Source organism: Lithobates pipiens, unplaced genomic scaffold, assembly GCF_037356315.1.
Source record: "Lithobates pipiens isolate NorthernLeopardFrog02 unplaced genomic scaffold, aLitPip1_a1.2 Scaffold_25, whole genome shotgun sequence".
Classification (NCBI taxonomy): domain Eukaryota; kingdom Metazoa; phylum Chordata; class Amphibia; order Anura; family Ranidae; genus Lithobates; species Lithobates pipiens.
In genome coordinates, this window is record NW_027507787.1 from 46,375,929 (window position 1) to 46,392,866 (window position 16,938).

Genomic DNA, 16,938 nt, shown 5'->3' on the forward strand with positions numbered 1-16,938 from the left:
TAGGTCACCTATGTGTCCTTGGGACTTGAACTTGGTGCTGTCTGTGTTGCAGAAACATCCATGTGAGCCTACCAAGGAAATTCCATTAGACTTGCTGTCACACAAGCTAGCCTTCCTGATGGCCATCACTTAGGTTAGAAGGGTGCCTGAGTTGGCGGCCCTTTCGAGCAGGGAACCATACTTGATCCTTCACCACAACAGGGTCATTTTACGACCTGTTCCATCCTTTTTGCCAAACGTGGTGTCAGCCTTTAATTTAAACCAGGACATTATTTTGCCGCCTTTGCCTTTTCTCTCAGCCTTGTTTGGCGGAAGAGAGACGGCTGCATTCCTTGGACGTTGTCTGGGCAATCGAGGTTTATTTGTCTAGATCTGTGGGGATCCGAGGATCAGACTAATTTTTTGTTTTACCAAAAGGACCCAAGAAGAGGCAGGCAGCTTCCAAAGCTTCCATTGCCAATTGGGTCCGTCAATTGGATATTCAGGCCTATGGTTTGAAACGTAAAACCCCTCCATTTAGGGTGAAAACTCATTCTACCAGGGGTGTAGGAACCTCCTGGACTTTTCGCCATCAGTGGCTCAGATTTGTAAGGCTGCTACCTAGTCTTCAGTGCGTATGTTCACAAAATTTTATCAAGTGGATGTTTGAGCAGCCGAGGATTTGGCTTTCGGCCGCCGTGTGCTGCGGGCTGCTGTATAAATTCTGGCTATTATTGTTTGGCAGGTTGTCTCCCTCCCCTCAAGGCTATTGCTCTGGGACATCCCAGTAGGTAATGAATATTAGCCTAATTCTGTCTCCTATGATATATGAAAAAGAAAATAGGATTTTTTGGTCATACTTACCTATAGAATCTATAAAAGGAAATGATCCCCTATATAATCCCACCCATAAAGGAAGTACATCAATTTTGTAGCAAGCACTGAATCATCAACAAAGAGGGGAGGCATCTCTGTGTCCCATGATGTACTCAAACAAAAGGATTTTACAGGTATGTATGACGAAAAAAATCCCTTTTTTCTTTACGAAAAGAACTAAATTAATTTAATTTGACCATAGATGGCCAAACTTTTGCATACAAAATGGAGATTAGAAATCCTATGTAATAATGGAAGAACAAGTATGCTCACTCTTGCAAACACTGGACTGACCCGCATTATGGCAATTGCCAGGCACATAATACACAAGTCTAATGACCTGTTATTATTTTTAACAGCAAGAAAGGATGTATGTCTTTATTGAAACTCCTTGTATATATTATTTAAGAGTGCAATTATATTACTTCACGTGCCTCCACTCTAGAAAAAAATACCAAAGTGTGCCGTTCAACAAAGAAAGTTACATTGGTTGTAAAGGCTTTTTTACTCATGCTTTGACTGTTCTCTAAAGAAAGTAAACTGTAAGCCAATTTCTAAATCTGTATTAAACCCAAAAATTAAAATGTAATGTATTTCAGCTTACAAATGTTTATAAAGCTACATTATTCTTTTGCCTTTTATTTTCACCTGCTAATATGGGCAGTAACTTCCCCTTTATGTCTACCCCGACATGTTTCATACCTGAGTATATTTTACAGTATCATGGCCATTATAAATTACTTTTTCAAGGGATGGGGTTACAGTATGCTTTTGTATATTTAATAATTATTTAAGAGTAGGCTAGCAAGATGAGCCAGATCAAAAGTAGAGTGGGAAGAATATAACAGAACATAATTTCTGAATTATGGATTTTCAAAATGTGCTAGCTCAAAGAGAAGTTAAAATGAAAGCTAAAATGCAGTCTTGAAAAATTTCCAGAATACAATTAGTCATTTTGATCCCATATTCTGTGTTCCAGTAATAGCTACACAGCCCAGGGACCCATAGGAAAATCTGCATTTAAAGCACGCATTCCATTTAGTTTGGAGGATGACTGAAAATGTGATCGAGACTATAGGCAGAAGATTTTGCCAGTGGCCTTGCTCATAACTCCGATTTCACATCTTTACATAACCTCTTTAATTGCTCATTAAGATGGTGAAAACTGCCAGAGAGCTGAATTAATTTTCTTCTAAATTCATGGCATTGCAGTGCAGGCTCAGGACTGCAGTGCCAAGCTAAGAACAGCAGTTAAGACGTGCTTTTTACTCACATTGTGTACTGGAAGTAAGATTCTTTGTGTTCTGGACATGCTTTTGTTTTTGCAAGAACTTATACAATATTTAAGTTCAAACCTGTCAGATGCCTGTGCAATTCAAACGGAATGTATGTATGTGCGTATATGTGTATGTATATATTAGAGGTGCGCATCTTCACTGGCCTTTCGATTCGATTACGATTATCATGTCAACGATTCAATTCGATTCGATTCTGCAATGCATCACGATTACTGTGCGCGGTTTTCTTAAAAAAATAAAAATTCAAGCAGTCAGGAGAACTTAATTTTCTTATTTTATATGTTCTTAAAAAAAGACAACACTCCGTGCATGCAGCAAAGTCTAATCACAGCAGACAACTCAGGAGTTCCAGGCTCCCCCCCCCCAAAAAAAAATATATACTAGAGGAGATGATCAGTGACTTCAGATATGATACAGGAGATAATCAGAGACTGCAGACATAGTACAGGAGATGATCAGAGACTGCAGACATAGTACAGGAGATGATCAGAGACTGCAGACATAGTACAGGAGATGATCAGAGACTGCAGACATAGTACAGGAGATGATCAGAGACTGCAGACATGATGCGCCAAGTAGAGACTGATAGAGGAGAGAAAGGGACAGTTCAGTTATCACTGTGTAATGAAAAATGCAGAGCTCACTTATTCAGGGAGGAGGCTAGAAGTTCGCTTGGAATGTGTAGCTAGCTGCTGACTGCTGCTGCTGTTCATATCTCCCGCGCACACCCCCCTCTCTCCTCTTCACAGCTGTACATGGGGATAGGAGAGTAGGCGGCCCAGGCAGACACAGGGAGAGACAGGAGGAGGGGCAGCTGTATGCAGTACATTCATTGGTCCGTTGCTGGGAGGGGGGTTGAACTTCGCTGGGCTGTGTGTGAGACGAGTGTCAGAGAGACACCGCTCAGCTGCAGCCACCAGCCTCTAAATGTACGGGAGAAATCAGTCTGTTTTTTCTCTAACTGTCACAAGAATAATGGGAGGCTCGAAACACTGCATTGTCCCTCCCACAGTGCAGGATCAGACAGACAGCTACAGTGATCTGTGTCACAGCTCCGGGGGGCTCTGCGCCGCTGATGGGGTGATGAGAGGGGTGTCCACAGCTCCAAATCCCGAGGAGGGGGGAGAGCCTGGGTGGGGGCAGCATGCTGAGGCTACATCATTGACGGGGAAAGGCTGACCCAGCCGATCGGTGGCTTGTCATGACCGGCAAAGACACTGCTGTGCGGGCAGGGGGGAGGAGCTAATATGACATCATACTTAATCGATTCTCCTGGCTAACAGTTTTGATGCCGAATCGGGAAGGGCAAAATGGCGATGCGGCGATCATTTTCAACACCCCTAATAAATATATATATATATATATATATATATATATATATATATATATATATAATTTTATTCTTTTTTTTTTTTTTTACATGCTAGTATTAAGAGATGTCCTTCACTGAAAATTGTGTTTTTTGTTTTGTTTTTAAATCTGCAGATTAGAGATATTGGCAGCTGAAGTTGTATTTCTCTCTCTTTAGCTTCTGTAAAAGTGGATGTTGGTCCTACCTCCCTATTTATTCTTTAAAAGTCCACTTTCATAGGAGATTGATAGAAGCTACTATTATTTTTATTTCTTTTTACAATCGTTTTTAAAGCATTTTAGAAGTGTATTACAAGCGTTTTACAGCTTCAGGTATTTTTGTTTAGCCAATAGAAAGCACTAGGGGGTGGAGAGGTGCTGTTTGAGCAGAAAATGAGTGACAAAACACTAAATTCAGGCATCTCTATTTAAGTCTATGGGGGCCTGCAGTAATGTGAACTAGGTTCATTGAAATGCATTCATTTATTTTTTTGCTTATGTGTACTGTGTTTAAGAATGCATTTGCATCGGGTGTACATGAACCCTGATGATTTGACTTGCTGGCTTACAACACTCATTTATAGCATGCTTCTTCTGGGACAGTCAGAGGCTTTGGCGGTAGAATGGTGGTGGGTCAAGTTCAGCTTTCACAGGAAAAGTCAAAATGTTCTCATCACAGTATCTTTTGCTTTCTTCTGACTTGCCTCTGCTTTTATCTCTCCTCTTTCTGTTCCTTTTTTTTTTTCCTGCAAACTTCTTTTTTTTTTTTTTTTTTTTTGTGTCTTGCTTTACTATTTACTTTCACTTAACTTCTCATATATTTTTTTCTGCAGCCTGCTGTTTTAAATGGCAAATGGAGCTCCCATTTTTACCTTTATTTTTGACACCATTGCTTGTTTATACACACAAGTTCAAAAGAATAACCTTACTGATTCCTCTGTTGGGCTTGGTCAGCTGTTTTAATTTGTGAAACATAGTATTGTACCTTATTGCTTTCCTCCTTTGAGTGGTAACTGTGTTCCACCAGGCCTGTTGGCTGTGTCTATACTATGCCATGTATGAAAGCTAATACACTGTAACTTTAGCTTAAATCTTCTGATACCTATATCTCTGAATCTGCTGATCAATTTAACACATGTAAGGTAGACTCTGCTTATGCATTTTAATTTATCAAGTGTTAGGTTTCAATTGCCTAGGTTTCTAGCAGTTTTACTTTACAGAAACCATTTAAATGTAATATGCAAATGTTTACTGTGAATACAACCCCGATACCAAAAGAGCTGTGTAAAATCTACATAAGCAGAATTCATTGATTTACAAAGCTCATAACCTATATTTTACTTGGAATAGAAAACATACAATGTTTAAACCTGAGAATAACGTTTCTTCTAAAATTACAAAAAAATTTAATATATCATCATCTACAGTACATAATATCAAAAGATTACTAAAATTTGGAGAAATCTCTATGCGCAAGGGACAAGGCCAAAACTCAGTTTAGAATACCCATGATCTTTAGGCCTTCAGATGGCAGCATTAAAAACGGCATGTTTGTGTGATGGACATCACTGCATGGGCTCAGAAATATGACCAAAAATCACTGTCTGTGAACACAGTTCACCATGCCACCCAAAAATGCAATGTAAAGCTCTATCATGCAAAGAAGAAGCCATATCTAAACATGGTCCAGAAACACAGCCGTCTTCTTTGGGCCGAGACTCATTTAAAATGGTCTGTTGCAAAATATACGCTCTTATGTAACCCTAAACTCGATGGGGGCAACGGCTTACTGGACTTGAAGGTTTATCACGCCTCAGCCCTATTTTATAGATTCCGTGATTGGTTTCCTCACCCATTAACCAAATCTTCCATTGTAGTTGAACAAGATATGGCTCCGGTGGACCTTTGTGCAGGCAGCATTGCAGCATAAGGACTCGAAACACACCTCCAAGATGACCACTGCCTTGCTATAGAAGCTGAGGGTAAAAGTGATGGACTGGACAAGCATGTCTCCAGACCTAAACCCTATTGAGCATGGCATCCTCAAACGGAAGGTGGAGGACTGCAAGGTCTCTAATATCCACCAGCTCTGTGATGACATCATGGAGTAGTGGAAGAGGAATCCAGTGACAGCCTGTAAAGCTCTGGTGAACTCCATGTCCAGGAGGGTTAAGGCAGTGCTGGAAAATAATACATTTTCACTTAGAGGTGTACTCATTTTTGTTGCCAGTGGTTTAGACATTAATTACTGTTGAGTTATTTTCAATTTGCCCACAAGATCATACTTGACTTTCAGACCCTAAAAAGGGTGGGCCTGGTTGTGACATACTTTTATTAGTGTTGGTCAGACCAGAGCATCTATGTTAGTCAGATAATATATTCAGTTAAGGCAGTGTTTCTCAATTCCAGTCCTCATGGCCCACTAACAGGTCATGTTTTCAGGATTGAAAACATGACCTGTTAGTGGGCCATAAGGACTGGAATTGAGAAACACTGAGTTAAGGTTAAGCTAGCCTTTTACATGGTTTCTGAGTAGCAATACAGCCTTGTCCTATGCTTTGAAACCTCACTCTCATGCTTCAGTATGTCTAGGTGAGGTGCATTGGCCTGGTGATGTTTTATGCATTGATGTAGAGCTGGTCAGAAGATGGGAATATAGGAGTTTATAAGGATTAAGCTAGCAGCCAGTTGGAGGCTAGAATAAAGTTATAGGCCATTCAGAAGGTAGGCATAGTTGGTTTTAATGCACTGAATGTACTTCTTTTTGTAAAATATGATTGTTTTATAGCAGAAGGATTTTAATTATCACAAATACGCTAATTCTTTACTTTGAGTATGCAGCAGAAATATGTTTGAATTTGAAAGTGTTTATTTTAATTTTTTGTCCAATGCCTTGTGCTTCTGCTTGTGGTAGGGACAATTGCATAATGTATGTTTCTATCAGCACAATATATTACTACAAGAAAACGAGGCAATTGGGATACATTACGATGGGGAATTCATCTTGCAGTCTTGTCATTTAATGGCTTTTACACTCTCTGCATGCAATCAATTCGCTGGGTACTATAAAACACTCCGCAGCTCACAATTCTTTTATAACAAAAAAAGCAGTATGTGGTCTTCATGGACCTATTTTATTTTTCTTTAGATGCCACTAAAATTACTGGCAATGTAAACATGGCATCCGTTTATGCCCTGTTCTGTCTCTGGTTGTTTATTGGTGAATAATTAGAAAAATATCAACTTTTTTCTGTAGGTTCATTTTGAATGCAAATCATTCATACATTTACTTTGAAGATACCTGAAGGACCCTTGTACCACATCCAAATAGGGTGTCCCTGAGCTCCAGGGATACAAGAGAGTCCAGGAAGATGTTTCTTGATTCTGTAATGGAATGTAATTTTACCTTTTTACTGACAGTCTGTATAACGGAGACACAGCTTTTATAAGTGGGTCTGCCACAGTCTGTTAGTTTATTATTAGCTGTTATTCTTTAAAAGAGTTGTGTGGTTAAAGCATTTTTGGCCTTATTTCTTTTCTGGGAGTGCAAAAATAAGTGCTTTCCTGGGCCCCAGAATCAGCCGACAGTGGGCTTTAGCTGGGCTTCAGCTGGGTGACTACCGACCATACTGTCTGTATTCACCCAGCTGAAGGATTGACAGCTGGCTCCAGCTCTTGGTGCATGGCGGAGAGCCAACGCCAGCTGTATCTGCCCCTCTCCTGCCTAGCACCCCAGTTAGTGCAGGAGGGACAAAGTAGAGAGCGGTGAGACAATTGCCATCCTCTGCTCGTAGCTGATCAAGAACTGAGCAATAAGCCATTGGGCTTAGAGCCAATGGGGGACAGCCTGCGGCATCACACCTTGAAACTTTTATCATTTGTGAAAACGAAGTGATTAGTTGTTTTTTTTTTTCTACATTTTTCAATTATTGCTTTTAACAGTCTTTTAAAAGCTGATGGTACAGTAATTTTATACACTTTCATGCAATAATTCTGTAATGAGGATAATTCATAGTATGTTTTGTTAAAGCTATTTCGGTAACTGACATTTTAACGTAAAAGTGCTTTTAAAATGCTGCACATTGCCTGTTTGCTGCACAGATCAGCGTTAGCGTTTGTCAGGTAGATACATCTCTCACAGCAGTCTGCATTAAAATTGAAAAGCCACCATAATGGTTTGATTAAACTCATTGATTTACAGCTTACAATTTAGCCCTGACAATTTTAATGGAAGTTGGGGGGGCGGCGGCGGCGGCATAAAAAGCGTATTTATAGTTTGTCAGTGTGTGAATTAATATTACACTCATATTATTAATTGCAAACCACCTGTCCTCTGCCAAGCTTTAAAACTCTCATCCTGTGTGTGCACACTTAAGATTTTCTTACCTTAATACATAGAGTGCAATAAGGTAAAAGACACCTTCTGCCTTTAGAACTCTAAACACGCTTGTGCTCTGTAACATTAATATTGCCCACAAATACTTCCACTTTTCTAAACATATTTAGTTATAATTAATCATACTATAGTGCCACTGTTACATTCATAAATCTCCAAGATTTTAATCTCGTTACCCATAAGCAAATGCCTACTTAGAGTAACTTCCGTTTCTGGTTGTCTCTATTATACCTCACCAAATGTGTGTCCCCCAGAGTTTCAGGTTAGATGCATTACCCAAACTACACAGCCACCTCTCTGTATATTTTATTCAAAGAAAAAGAACCACTCTACATACCATAGTATGAATTAATGTTTCCTAAACAAAGCTAAAATGCTACATCATGCTCACAACGCAATCATTTGTATTAAGTTATCATCAGCGGAAACATTGTGCAGTTTGTCTCTGTTAAAATAATGCATGGGTATTGGTTTAAAACCAGAGGGAGTACCAGAGCAATATTAAGGCTCACAGTATTTAAAACACACCCAGCATTATTCCTCTGGGATTGAGAGCCGTGTGTGTGAGATAGGATGTGACTGTCAAGATGAAGTAAGAGGACAGAAGCTATTGAACAGTGTATGTACATTTCATTTAAAGTGACCATGGTTTATCATGGCTGCTGAGCCCTGTAATCCGTGGTCAGTTTACGTGCCTCAGTCATTCACAGCTCTCCTCCCCCCCCCCCCTCCCCTCCCTACCTGCCTGCTTGTCAGCTCCTGTGTCTGTGAGCCATCGCTACTACTAATTAAGTAAATAAACTGTCACTACCAGCCCTGCTTTTAGTGCAAATAATTATGGAAAACAAAACCTCTAAATACAGTTTTTCAGAGCTCTTCATGCTAGTCACGTGACTCCCGGCCACACCTCCACCCCATATAAGGGCTACAGTGGAAGGGGCTGAGCAGCCAGCACTTCGGTCATGTGACCCCCCAGGTGACGTCAGAGGGAGCGCTTAGCCCCTCCCACTGTTGCCCCTACATCGGAATAGAATCCTATTTTTCTATCTGTCTGCAGAGAGTATCGGATGAACACGGACAGATGGTCCGTGTTCATCCGATCCCCTATAGAGGAGAGCAGAGATCTGACAGGGCGGTCCCTGCACAGTGTTCAGGGACCGCCCTGTCATCCGCCGAGTCAGCGGGGATCAATGGAGCGATCCCTGCTGAGCAAGAGGATGTCCACGTGGCGGATCATTACGGATCCGTCCCGTGTGAAAGGGGCCATAGAGTAACGGGCGGTTCCAGCCCCACAAACAACCTGTGTGGGCCAGACAATCCGTGTGAATGAGCCCTAATTTTATTTTTCCCAGTGCTGTTCAGTTGGAGGGGGGGTTTGATAAAGGGTGATGGTGTCTCACTTTTGAGACTGAGAAAGGACGTGAGTGCATATATGTCCAATCCCTTCTCTGTTTCCTTAGCAGAGCTTAGGGCTCTGTACAGAGGCTTCCTGTTCATTCATAAGCTGAAGCATGGTAAACATTTTAGTATGCTTCAGTCATCATGACCAATCTGTACCAATAATTCACTGCATTCATTCAAACAAGGAAGGGGCCAGTAAATGTGCTATTTACCGCCATTCCTTCCTCCCCGCTTTCCTAAGGGGAAACTGGCAGCATTGGGGGGGGGGGGGTGACCCACAGGAGTCCCCGGGCAGCAGGGGGGTGATTGGTGTGGCAGATGAGCATATACTGAAACCGATCACCTGTGGTTCTGCATCATACAGCAGCCGGCTTCTCCTGCTGATTTTCAGCTGCTGCAGGGAGGAACTATAGGGCATCAGTTCCACCACCACATCATCAGTCACCCCCTCCTGTTCAGGATCTTCTTCCCCTGCTTGTCAGCTGCTTTAGCCCCCCTGTTGAACTGATGGGGATGGGGCCCCATACAGGAGGGCCAGCAGTACGGACTTAGCAGTCCTGCATTGAATAGTTTTCTTCTAGAAAAAAACTTTATACGTGGTTTTTTTATTCAGTGCAAAGTTTTCTGTTTTTTTTTTTCTTTCCATAAGTGAAATTGCAGTTGACAGGCAATAAGAGAGTCCTTGCAAATTTCATATCTCTGTTCCAGTCTTGTTTTTTTGTTGCCTTCCCCCATATTTGGTTGTCTGTTTTGATTAGTGTAATCTGTCTCACAGCTTTATCTCATCACCTTTGCTGTAAAGTATACTTTGTTTAGTTTATACTAATAGAAGATGAAGGCAAGATTGGGATGTTTGTCAGTATAGCCCTAGCGTCAACTAATATTTGTATGCTGTGTCGTGCTTTGTGGCTACAGGGAACATGAAGGCAGGGTGAAAAGTTCTAAAACCTTTTCTTGACAACATGCAATTAATATCTGCTTTTTAATTATAAACAAATTGTCATCCCTAAATGTAGCTTTCAAATTTCAGTTGCTGTGTTTTAGCTGTGTGCTGGCATCAAGTTTAGTAATTTGCAAGCTATTTTTTGAGAGCTGGACATAAGAAAAATGGTGTTGCCCATTAAAATCATATATATAGTTATCAGAATGTATTTTTTCCCAGAGCATATTAATAGTTAACTCTTGAATGCCCTGGGCTACAACATCATCTTTCTTTAGCTTAGTTTTTATAAGCTGGCCCCATTGTTTTTGGACTGCACAGAGAAAACAAGCCCTTAAAGTATAACTGTCGGCCTTATTAAAGAAAATATGTTCTGTAAGACTTAATTGTAAGTGCTTCTGCAAGTACTGTTTTCCCTTCACCCCCAAGAAATCCACCTCGTGCAACTTAATGTGAAGGAGTGACAGTGCTACTGCACCGCTCCCAAAATAAGAGCAACATCACCCTCTGTGTCTGGTTGCACTTATTTTACTTCACCACAAATTTATTTTATTTTAAATGATGTTTTGTTTGTAAGCAACCTTGATTGATCTATCTGCCCAGATGATACATTTACTAGGATAAGTATACTTTTTTTAAATATATTGTGGTCTGTTTAATAAAGTCCCTGTCTCACCTAGGGGGTTTTAAACAGTGGAGTTGGTAATCTATTTTCCAGCAAACTAGGTGTCAGTAAAATAGATACAAATGTCTGTCTACAGGGGTAACTTAGAAGCTCTGAGGCTGAGTGGCTTGATTTTCTATGCCTTGAATTTTATCAGCCTGTAAATGGGCAGTATGTGAGGTGCATATTAAGAGACGTCAACAGTAGAACAGTCCAGTGTGATACATTCAGTATTCTAGAAACAAAATATATACATTTAAGACTGCACTGTACAATAAAGAAGAAAACATGGGAACTGAAGTGGAGTTGTCGCTAGTTATGGTAAGTCAAATTCATTGATGGGCTTCATTTACACCTATGCAGGCGCGATGGAGCTACCGTGTTTTGGTGCAATTTAGTGCAGCCCATTCATTTAAATGGGCTGCCTTACATGTAAAAATGTACAAAAGAAGTGCATGATCCTTTTTTTTTTTTTTTTTTTTCACATGCTACTTTTATTATTTGCTTTGGCGTGCATTTTACCAAGGTAGGTGGGGTGCCATTAAGAATCAATGGTACAGCTGCACACTTGCATAAGGGCTGCATGTTTTTGTTTTTTGCGTTGTGGGAATGCGTGAAATTCCCACAATGCACACATGTTAACTTGGCCTTAGACCTCATTGAAACGGGCATATTTATGTGTATACAAACTGCAAATCAATATTGCGCTTGTGCTGAATCCAAACAATAATACACAAAATACACGTATAGGAGCTGCAACAAATAAATGTGAGATATTAACACAACAGAAAACTGACAAAGAAAAAATAAGTTGTACTCAAAAAATCAAATACAGGAAAAATTATGTATAAACAAATCATACATGTGCAAAAAAAGTGTACAAAAAAAGTCTCTCTAGTCCAAAAGCACAATGGCTAAAATCACAAAGTTGGCTAGCTATGGAACAAACAGAATACTTATGTGTATACCCATGCAAACTTGTACATGATGAGCAGGTGTTCTGTATATCCATGTACAGGCAGTCCCATTTATGCCTATTGGGATGCAGTGGCTCCACAGACACAGCCTTTTGGTCACAATTTGACAGCCACACAGGTGTGTCACTGAACCCACTCTGTCTGCATTTGACAAGGAAATAAACAAGCTTGAGAAATAGAAACATTGCACTCCTATTTTCTGTAATCCTGATCCTATCCCATAAATTATGGTTTGTCCATCATTGGATCATTGTTTCTGTTTCATAATGAGTTGGGCTTTTTAATGGATGTACTCTTTGAAGCAAGCTTTGAACTATGGTTGGTCATCTGTGGTGACCGTCAACTGTAAAAGAAATTGGTGTATAACTTAAAGTGGTTCTAAAGGCACAATTTTTTTTTTTTTATCTTAATACAGTCTATGCATTAAGATAAAAAACCTTCAGTATGCAGCAGCCCCCCTAATATTTACCTGAGCCGCATCTCAATCAAACTATGTGCTTGAGTGCCTTGGCCGTCCTGGACTTTTCCTCCTGATTGGCTGAGACACAGCAGCATTGCCATTGGCTCTCTGCTGTCAATCAAGGTTAATTAGCCAATGAGGAGAGAGGGGGTGGGGCCGAACCGTGGCTTTGTGTTTGATTGGACATGCAGAGTTGTGACTCGGGTGCATCCATAACAAGCTGCTTGCTGTAGGGACACTCAGCAGAAGGGAGGGACCAGGAGCACCAATGAGGGACCCAAGAAGAGGAGGATCCAGGCTACCCTCTCTAAAACCACTGCACAGAGCAGGTAACGTGTGTTATTTTTAAAGGCAAAAAAAGAGACTTTAGAATCACTTTAACCACTTCAGCCCTGGAAGATTTCCCCCCCTTAATGACCAGGCCGTTTTTTGCAATATGGCACTGCTTTTTTAGGAACCAGTGGCATTATTACAATGATCAGTGCTAAAAATATGCACTGACATTGTACTAATGACACTGGCAGGGAAGGGGTTAACAGGGGCCATCAAAGGGTTAACTGTGTTCCCTCAGTGTATTTCTGTGTGGGGGGATGGGGTCAATGCATGGACACTCTGACCTGTGTTCCTGATTAGCAGGAATGCTAGATTTGAGTGTCTATTTCTGACAGTACCACGGTCTGCTTGTTTACATTGTCAGACCGCCGTTGTGTGTCTGAAGGGAGTGATCACAGGTGGCCGCCAGACATTGCGTCCACCGGGCCTGCTAATTGGCTGCCCCTGTGGCCAATCGCCACACACGATTGCATCTCTGGCAGCGAGCGTTCCCCCCAGTGGCCATTGACAAAAATCACGTACAGGTATTAAGTGATTTTGCGTACTAGAGCCACTTTACAGCAGTATATGACGGTAGGCGGTCAGGAAGTGGTTAACTAAGCAACTTGGTGTTGTTGGCCTAAGTTGTATATGCCACTTAATGTGGAACCTTTCAAAGTTGCAGTGCATTCTCACAGATGACCCATGCTGGTAAGCAAGTGCATTACACTTTCATTTGTGCCAAAGTGTAGGTCTGTAATTCAATTATGGCTCTTCGTTAAAACACCCCTTCAATGTCTTTGCAAAAAAAATAAAAAATACAGTTGTGCTCATAAGTTTACACCCTGGTAGAATTTATGATTTCTTGACCATTTTTCAAAGAATATGAATGATAATACAAAAACTTTTCTTTCACTCGTGGTGTTTGGCTGAAGCCATTTCTTATCAACTGTGTTTACTCTTTTTAAATCATAACTATTCAAATTGTCATGTATTCATGTTTTTTCCATAGTAAAAATATAATGCTGTTATAATGTAGTACTGGTTTTCCAATCCTGTATTATTTGCATCCACAGTTTGAGCGCCAGGATCCAGTGGATGGTCACATCACTGAGCGCCAGTTTGGCAGTATGCTTCTGGCATATAGTGGAGTACAATCCAAGAAACTCACTCAAATGTTAAAACAGCTGAAAAAACGCTTTAAGGATGCAGAGGTGAGTGCTAATTTAAGAGATTATATATGGTGGCTATGAAGATAGATTATTGATATTGTCAATTTTTTTAAGATTAAAGATTAAAGCTGAACTCCATTTTTGGATATACTTTACATGTGAGGCTGCTGGATGTGCGGTATAAACTGTAGCTGAGGTATAAGCTCTGATTGACACAGAGGCAGGCTGATGATGTCACAACCTCTGACTCTACTGTGTTCCGGGTATAAGACTGGAAGTCTCGCCTTGAACCCAAAACACAGCACGGTATGCTGTATGTGGCCTCAGACATACTGTATACAGTTTATACCACACAGCCAGAGGCCTTACATCTTAGAGAGGGACATAGTTTGTTTGGACCAAGCTTGCTCAGACAAACTATAAAGTGTATCCAAAGATGGAATTCAGCTTTAAAGTCTATGGTAATAATGATATTTGTGCTACAAAATGTAATACATTTGGGTGTATTATTAGTAAACACACATTTTATGTATAGCATCACATTTGGATTAATAATACAGCAGGACATGGTTCAACTGATGCCTTTAGGGCTAGCTGCAGGCTTTAAAGCCATGTTCACATATGGGCAAGTTAAAATGATGGGGGCAGAATAGCTGCATTTCTGTGCGCAATTCCAAATCATGGCAAAACGTGTGATATGCCTTTGGGTCCATTCATCTTGAATGGCATCCCAAACTAGGCTTGATTTTGCCACAATTGTTGAGCGATAAGACACACGAGAATTGCTACAACACGAAAGTGCAAAATTGCTCCTGGCTTAGGGCCAAAGTTGGTCCAAAGCTTCATTGGAGCGATAATTGCTACTATGTGTACTGTGATCAAGGCCAAATGTGTAAAAGCCGGTCTGAAGATCATGAGGTTTATCAAGCATTTAAAAAGTGTTTAGTAGCATTATAAACAGCTTATGAAAACCCCATTCAGCCTCACATTAGGGGGTACCGAATTCAGCTTTTCACTGCAGTGTTATCTCTAGCTTAAAAAAAAAGTAGTTTGAAGGCAGCCTTTAAAGTAGAGAATACACACTGCAGGACCTCTAGCACATAAGGTAAACAACTTTTGTAAGTTCTAAGGGCATAATAAATACAGTGCCTTACAAATGTATTCACCCCCTAGACATTTTTCGTATTTTCTTGCCTCACAACCTGGAATTAACATGGATTGTTTTAGGATTTGCATCATTTAATTTACAGAACATGCTCACAACTTTTTTAGTTGTATTTTTTTTGGTTTTTGTTTTATTGTGAGGCAAACAACAAATAGGACAAAATAACAAAAAGTCAATATGCATAACTATTCAACCCCCTAAAATCAATACTTTGTAGAGCCACCTTTTGCGGCTATCACAGCTCCAAGTCACTTTGAATAAGTCTCTATCAGCTTGCCACATCTTACCACTGGGATTTTTGCCCATTCCTCCTGGCAAAACTGCTCCAGAACCTTCAAGTTGGATGGTTTGCGCTTGTAAACAGCAATCTTTAAGTCTGACCACAGATTTTCTATTGGCTTGAGGTCTGGGCTTTGACTAGGCCATTCCAACACATTTACATGTTTCCCCTTAAACCCTCAAGTGTTGCCTTCTGGAAGGTGAACCTCCATCCTAGCCTCAAATCACACAGAGTGGCACAGGTTTTGCTCAAGAATATCCCTGTATTTAGCACCATCCATCTTTCCTTCAACTCTGACCAGTTTCCCAGTCCCGACTGCTGAAAAACATCCCCACAGCATGATGCTGCCACTACCATGTTTCACTGTGGGGGATGGTGCTCTTTGGGTGATGTGTTGGATTTGTGCCAGACATAGCGTTTTCTTTGGCCAAAAAGTAAATTTTTAGTATCATCAGACCAGAGCACCTTCCTCCATGCCATTTTGTTTTTTGCTGAAAGTAATGGCTTTCTTCTGGCCACTCTGCCCTAAAGCCTAACTCTATTGAGCGTACAGCTTATTGTTGTCCTATGTACAGATACTCTAGTTACCTTAGGTCTCTGTGCTGGCTCTCTGATTAATGTCCTCCTCCCCGGTCTGTGAGTTTTGGTGTGCGACAGTCTATTGGCTGGTTTGTTGTTGGGGCTATGTTCTTTCCATATGGTTATGATTGTTTTGTGCTCCCAGGGATCATCAAAGATTTGTATATTTTTTTATAACCTAAACCTGACTTGTACTTCTCAACAACATTGTCCCTTACTTGTTTGGAGAGTTCCTTGGTCTTCATGGCAGTGTTTGGTTAGTGCCTGGCTCTTGCTTAGGTTTTGCAGCCTCAAAAAAGGTGTGTATATGTAATGACAGCTCATGTGACACTTGGATTTTATGTATGTATTTTTTCTAATTTTACTTCACCAACTTTTGTCGACTATTGTATTCTGATCCATCACATATAATTCAGATTAAAAAAACATTGAACTAAAGCCTGTAATGTAACAAAATGGGTAAAAAGCCAAGGGGGTCAATACTTTTTAAAGGCACAGTAAAAACATTATCAACAATCTTAAAGAGGGATTCCACCAAAAAAAAAAATATTAAAAGCCAGCAGCTATAAATACTACAGCTGCTGACTTTTAATAAATGGACACTCACCTGTCCCGGGTTCCAGCGATGCCGAGGCCGATCGATCGCTCGGCTCTCGGCTTCTGTCGCCACCATTCTAGGTGAGGGAATCAGGAAGTGAAGAGAATAGGCTTCACTTCCCGGTTCCCTACTGCGCATGCGCGAGCCGCGCCGTGCAATAGGAAATCTCCGCGCTGTCACTGGGACCCATGTGTGTCCCAGCAGACAGTGCGGCAGGGCAGGAAATGGCGTAGACTCCCACGGGAGTCTATGCCCGGAAGTGGGTGAAAATACCTGTCTTTGACAGGTATCTCCACCCCCCTCCCCCTGAAGGGTGTCAATTGTGACACCGGAGGGGGGGAGGGATCCGATCAGCGGAGGTTCCACTTTAGGGTAGAATCCCGCTTTAAATATAAATAATGGATCTGTATTATCAGCAGGTTGACCAGCTGGGGATATGCTTTCCTTTGAAAGCACATCCACACTCTGCGTTAAAAAAAAAAATATTCATC

At 40.9% G+C, this 16,938-nt stretch overlaps 1 protein-coding gene across 2 annotated transcripts in view; it reads left to right on the forward strand.

Moving 5' to 3' along the window:
* The window catches only part of MICU1 (mitochondrial calcium uptake 1), a 423,436-nt gene that overhangs the window by 314,611 nt on the left and 91,887 nt on the right, over window positions 1-16,938 (forward strand). For both annotated transcript variants that reach the window (XM_077454409.1, XM_077454408.1), the window contains exon 9: window positions 13,730-13,867. In XM_077454409.1, the coding sequence (XP_077310535.1) occupies window positions 13,730-13,867 (138 nt within the window). The remainder of the gene's footprint in view (window positions 1-13,729; window positions 13,868-16,938) is intronic.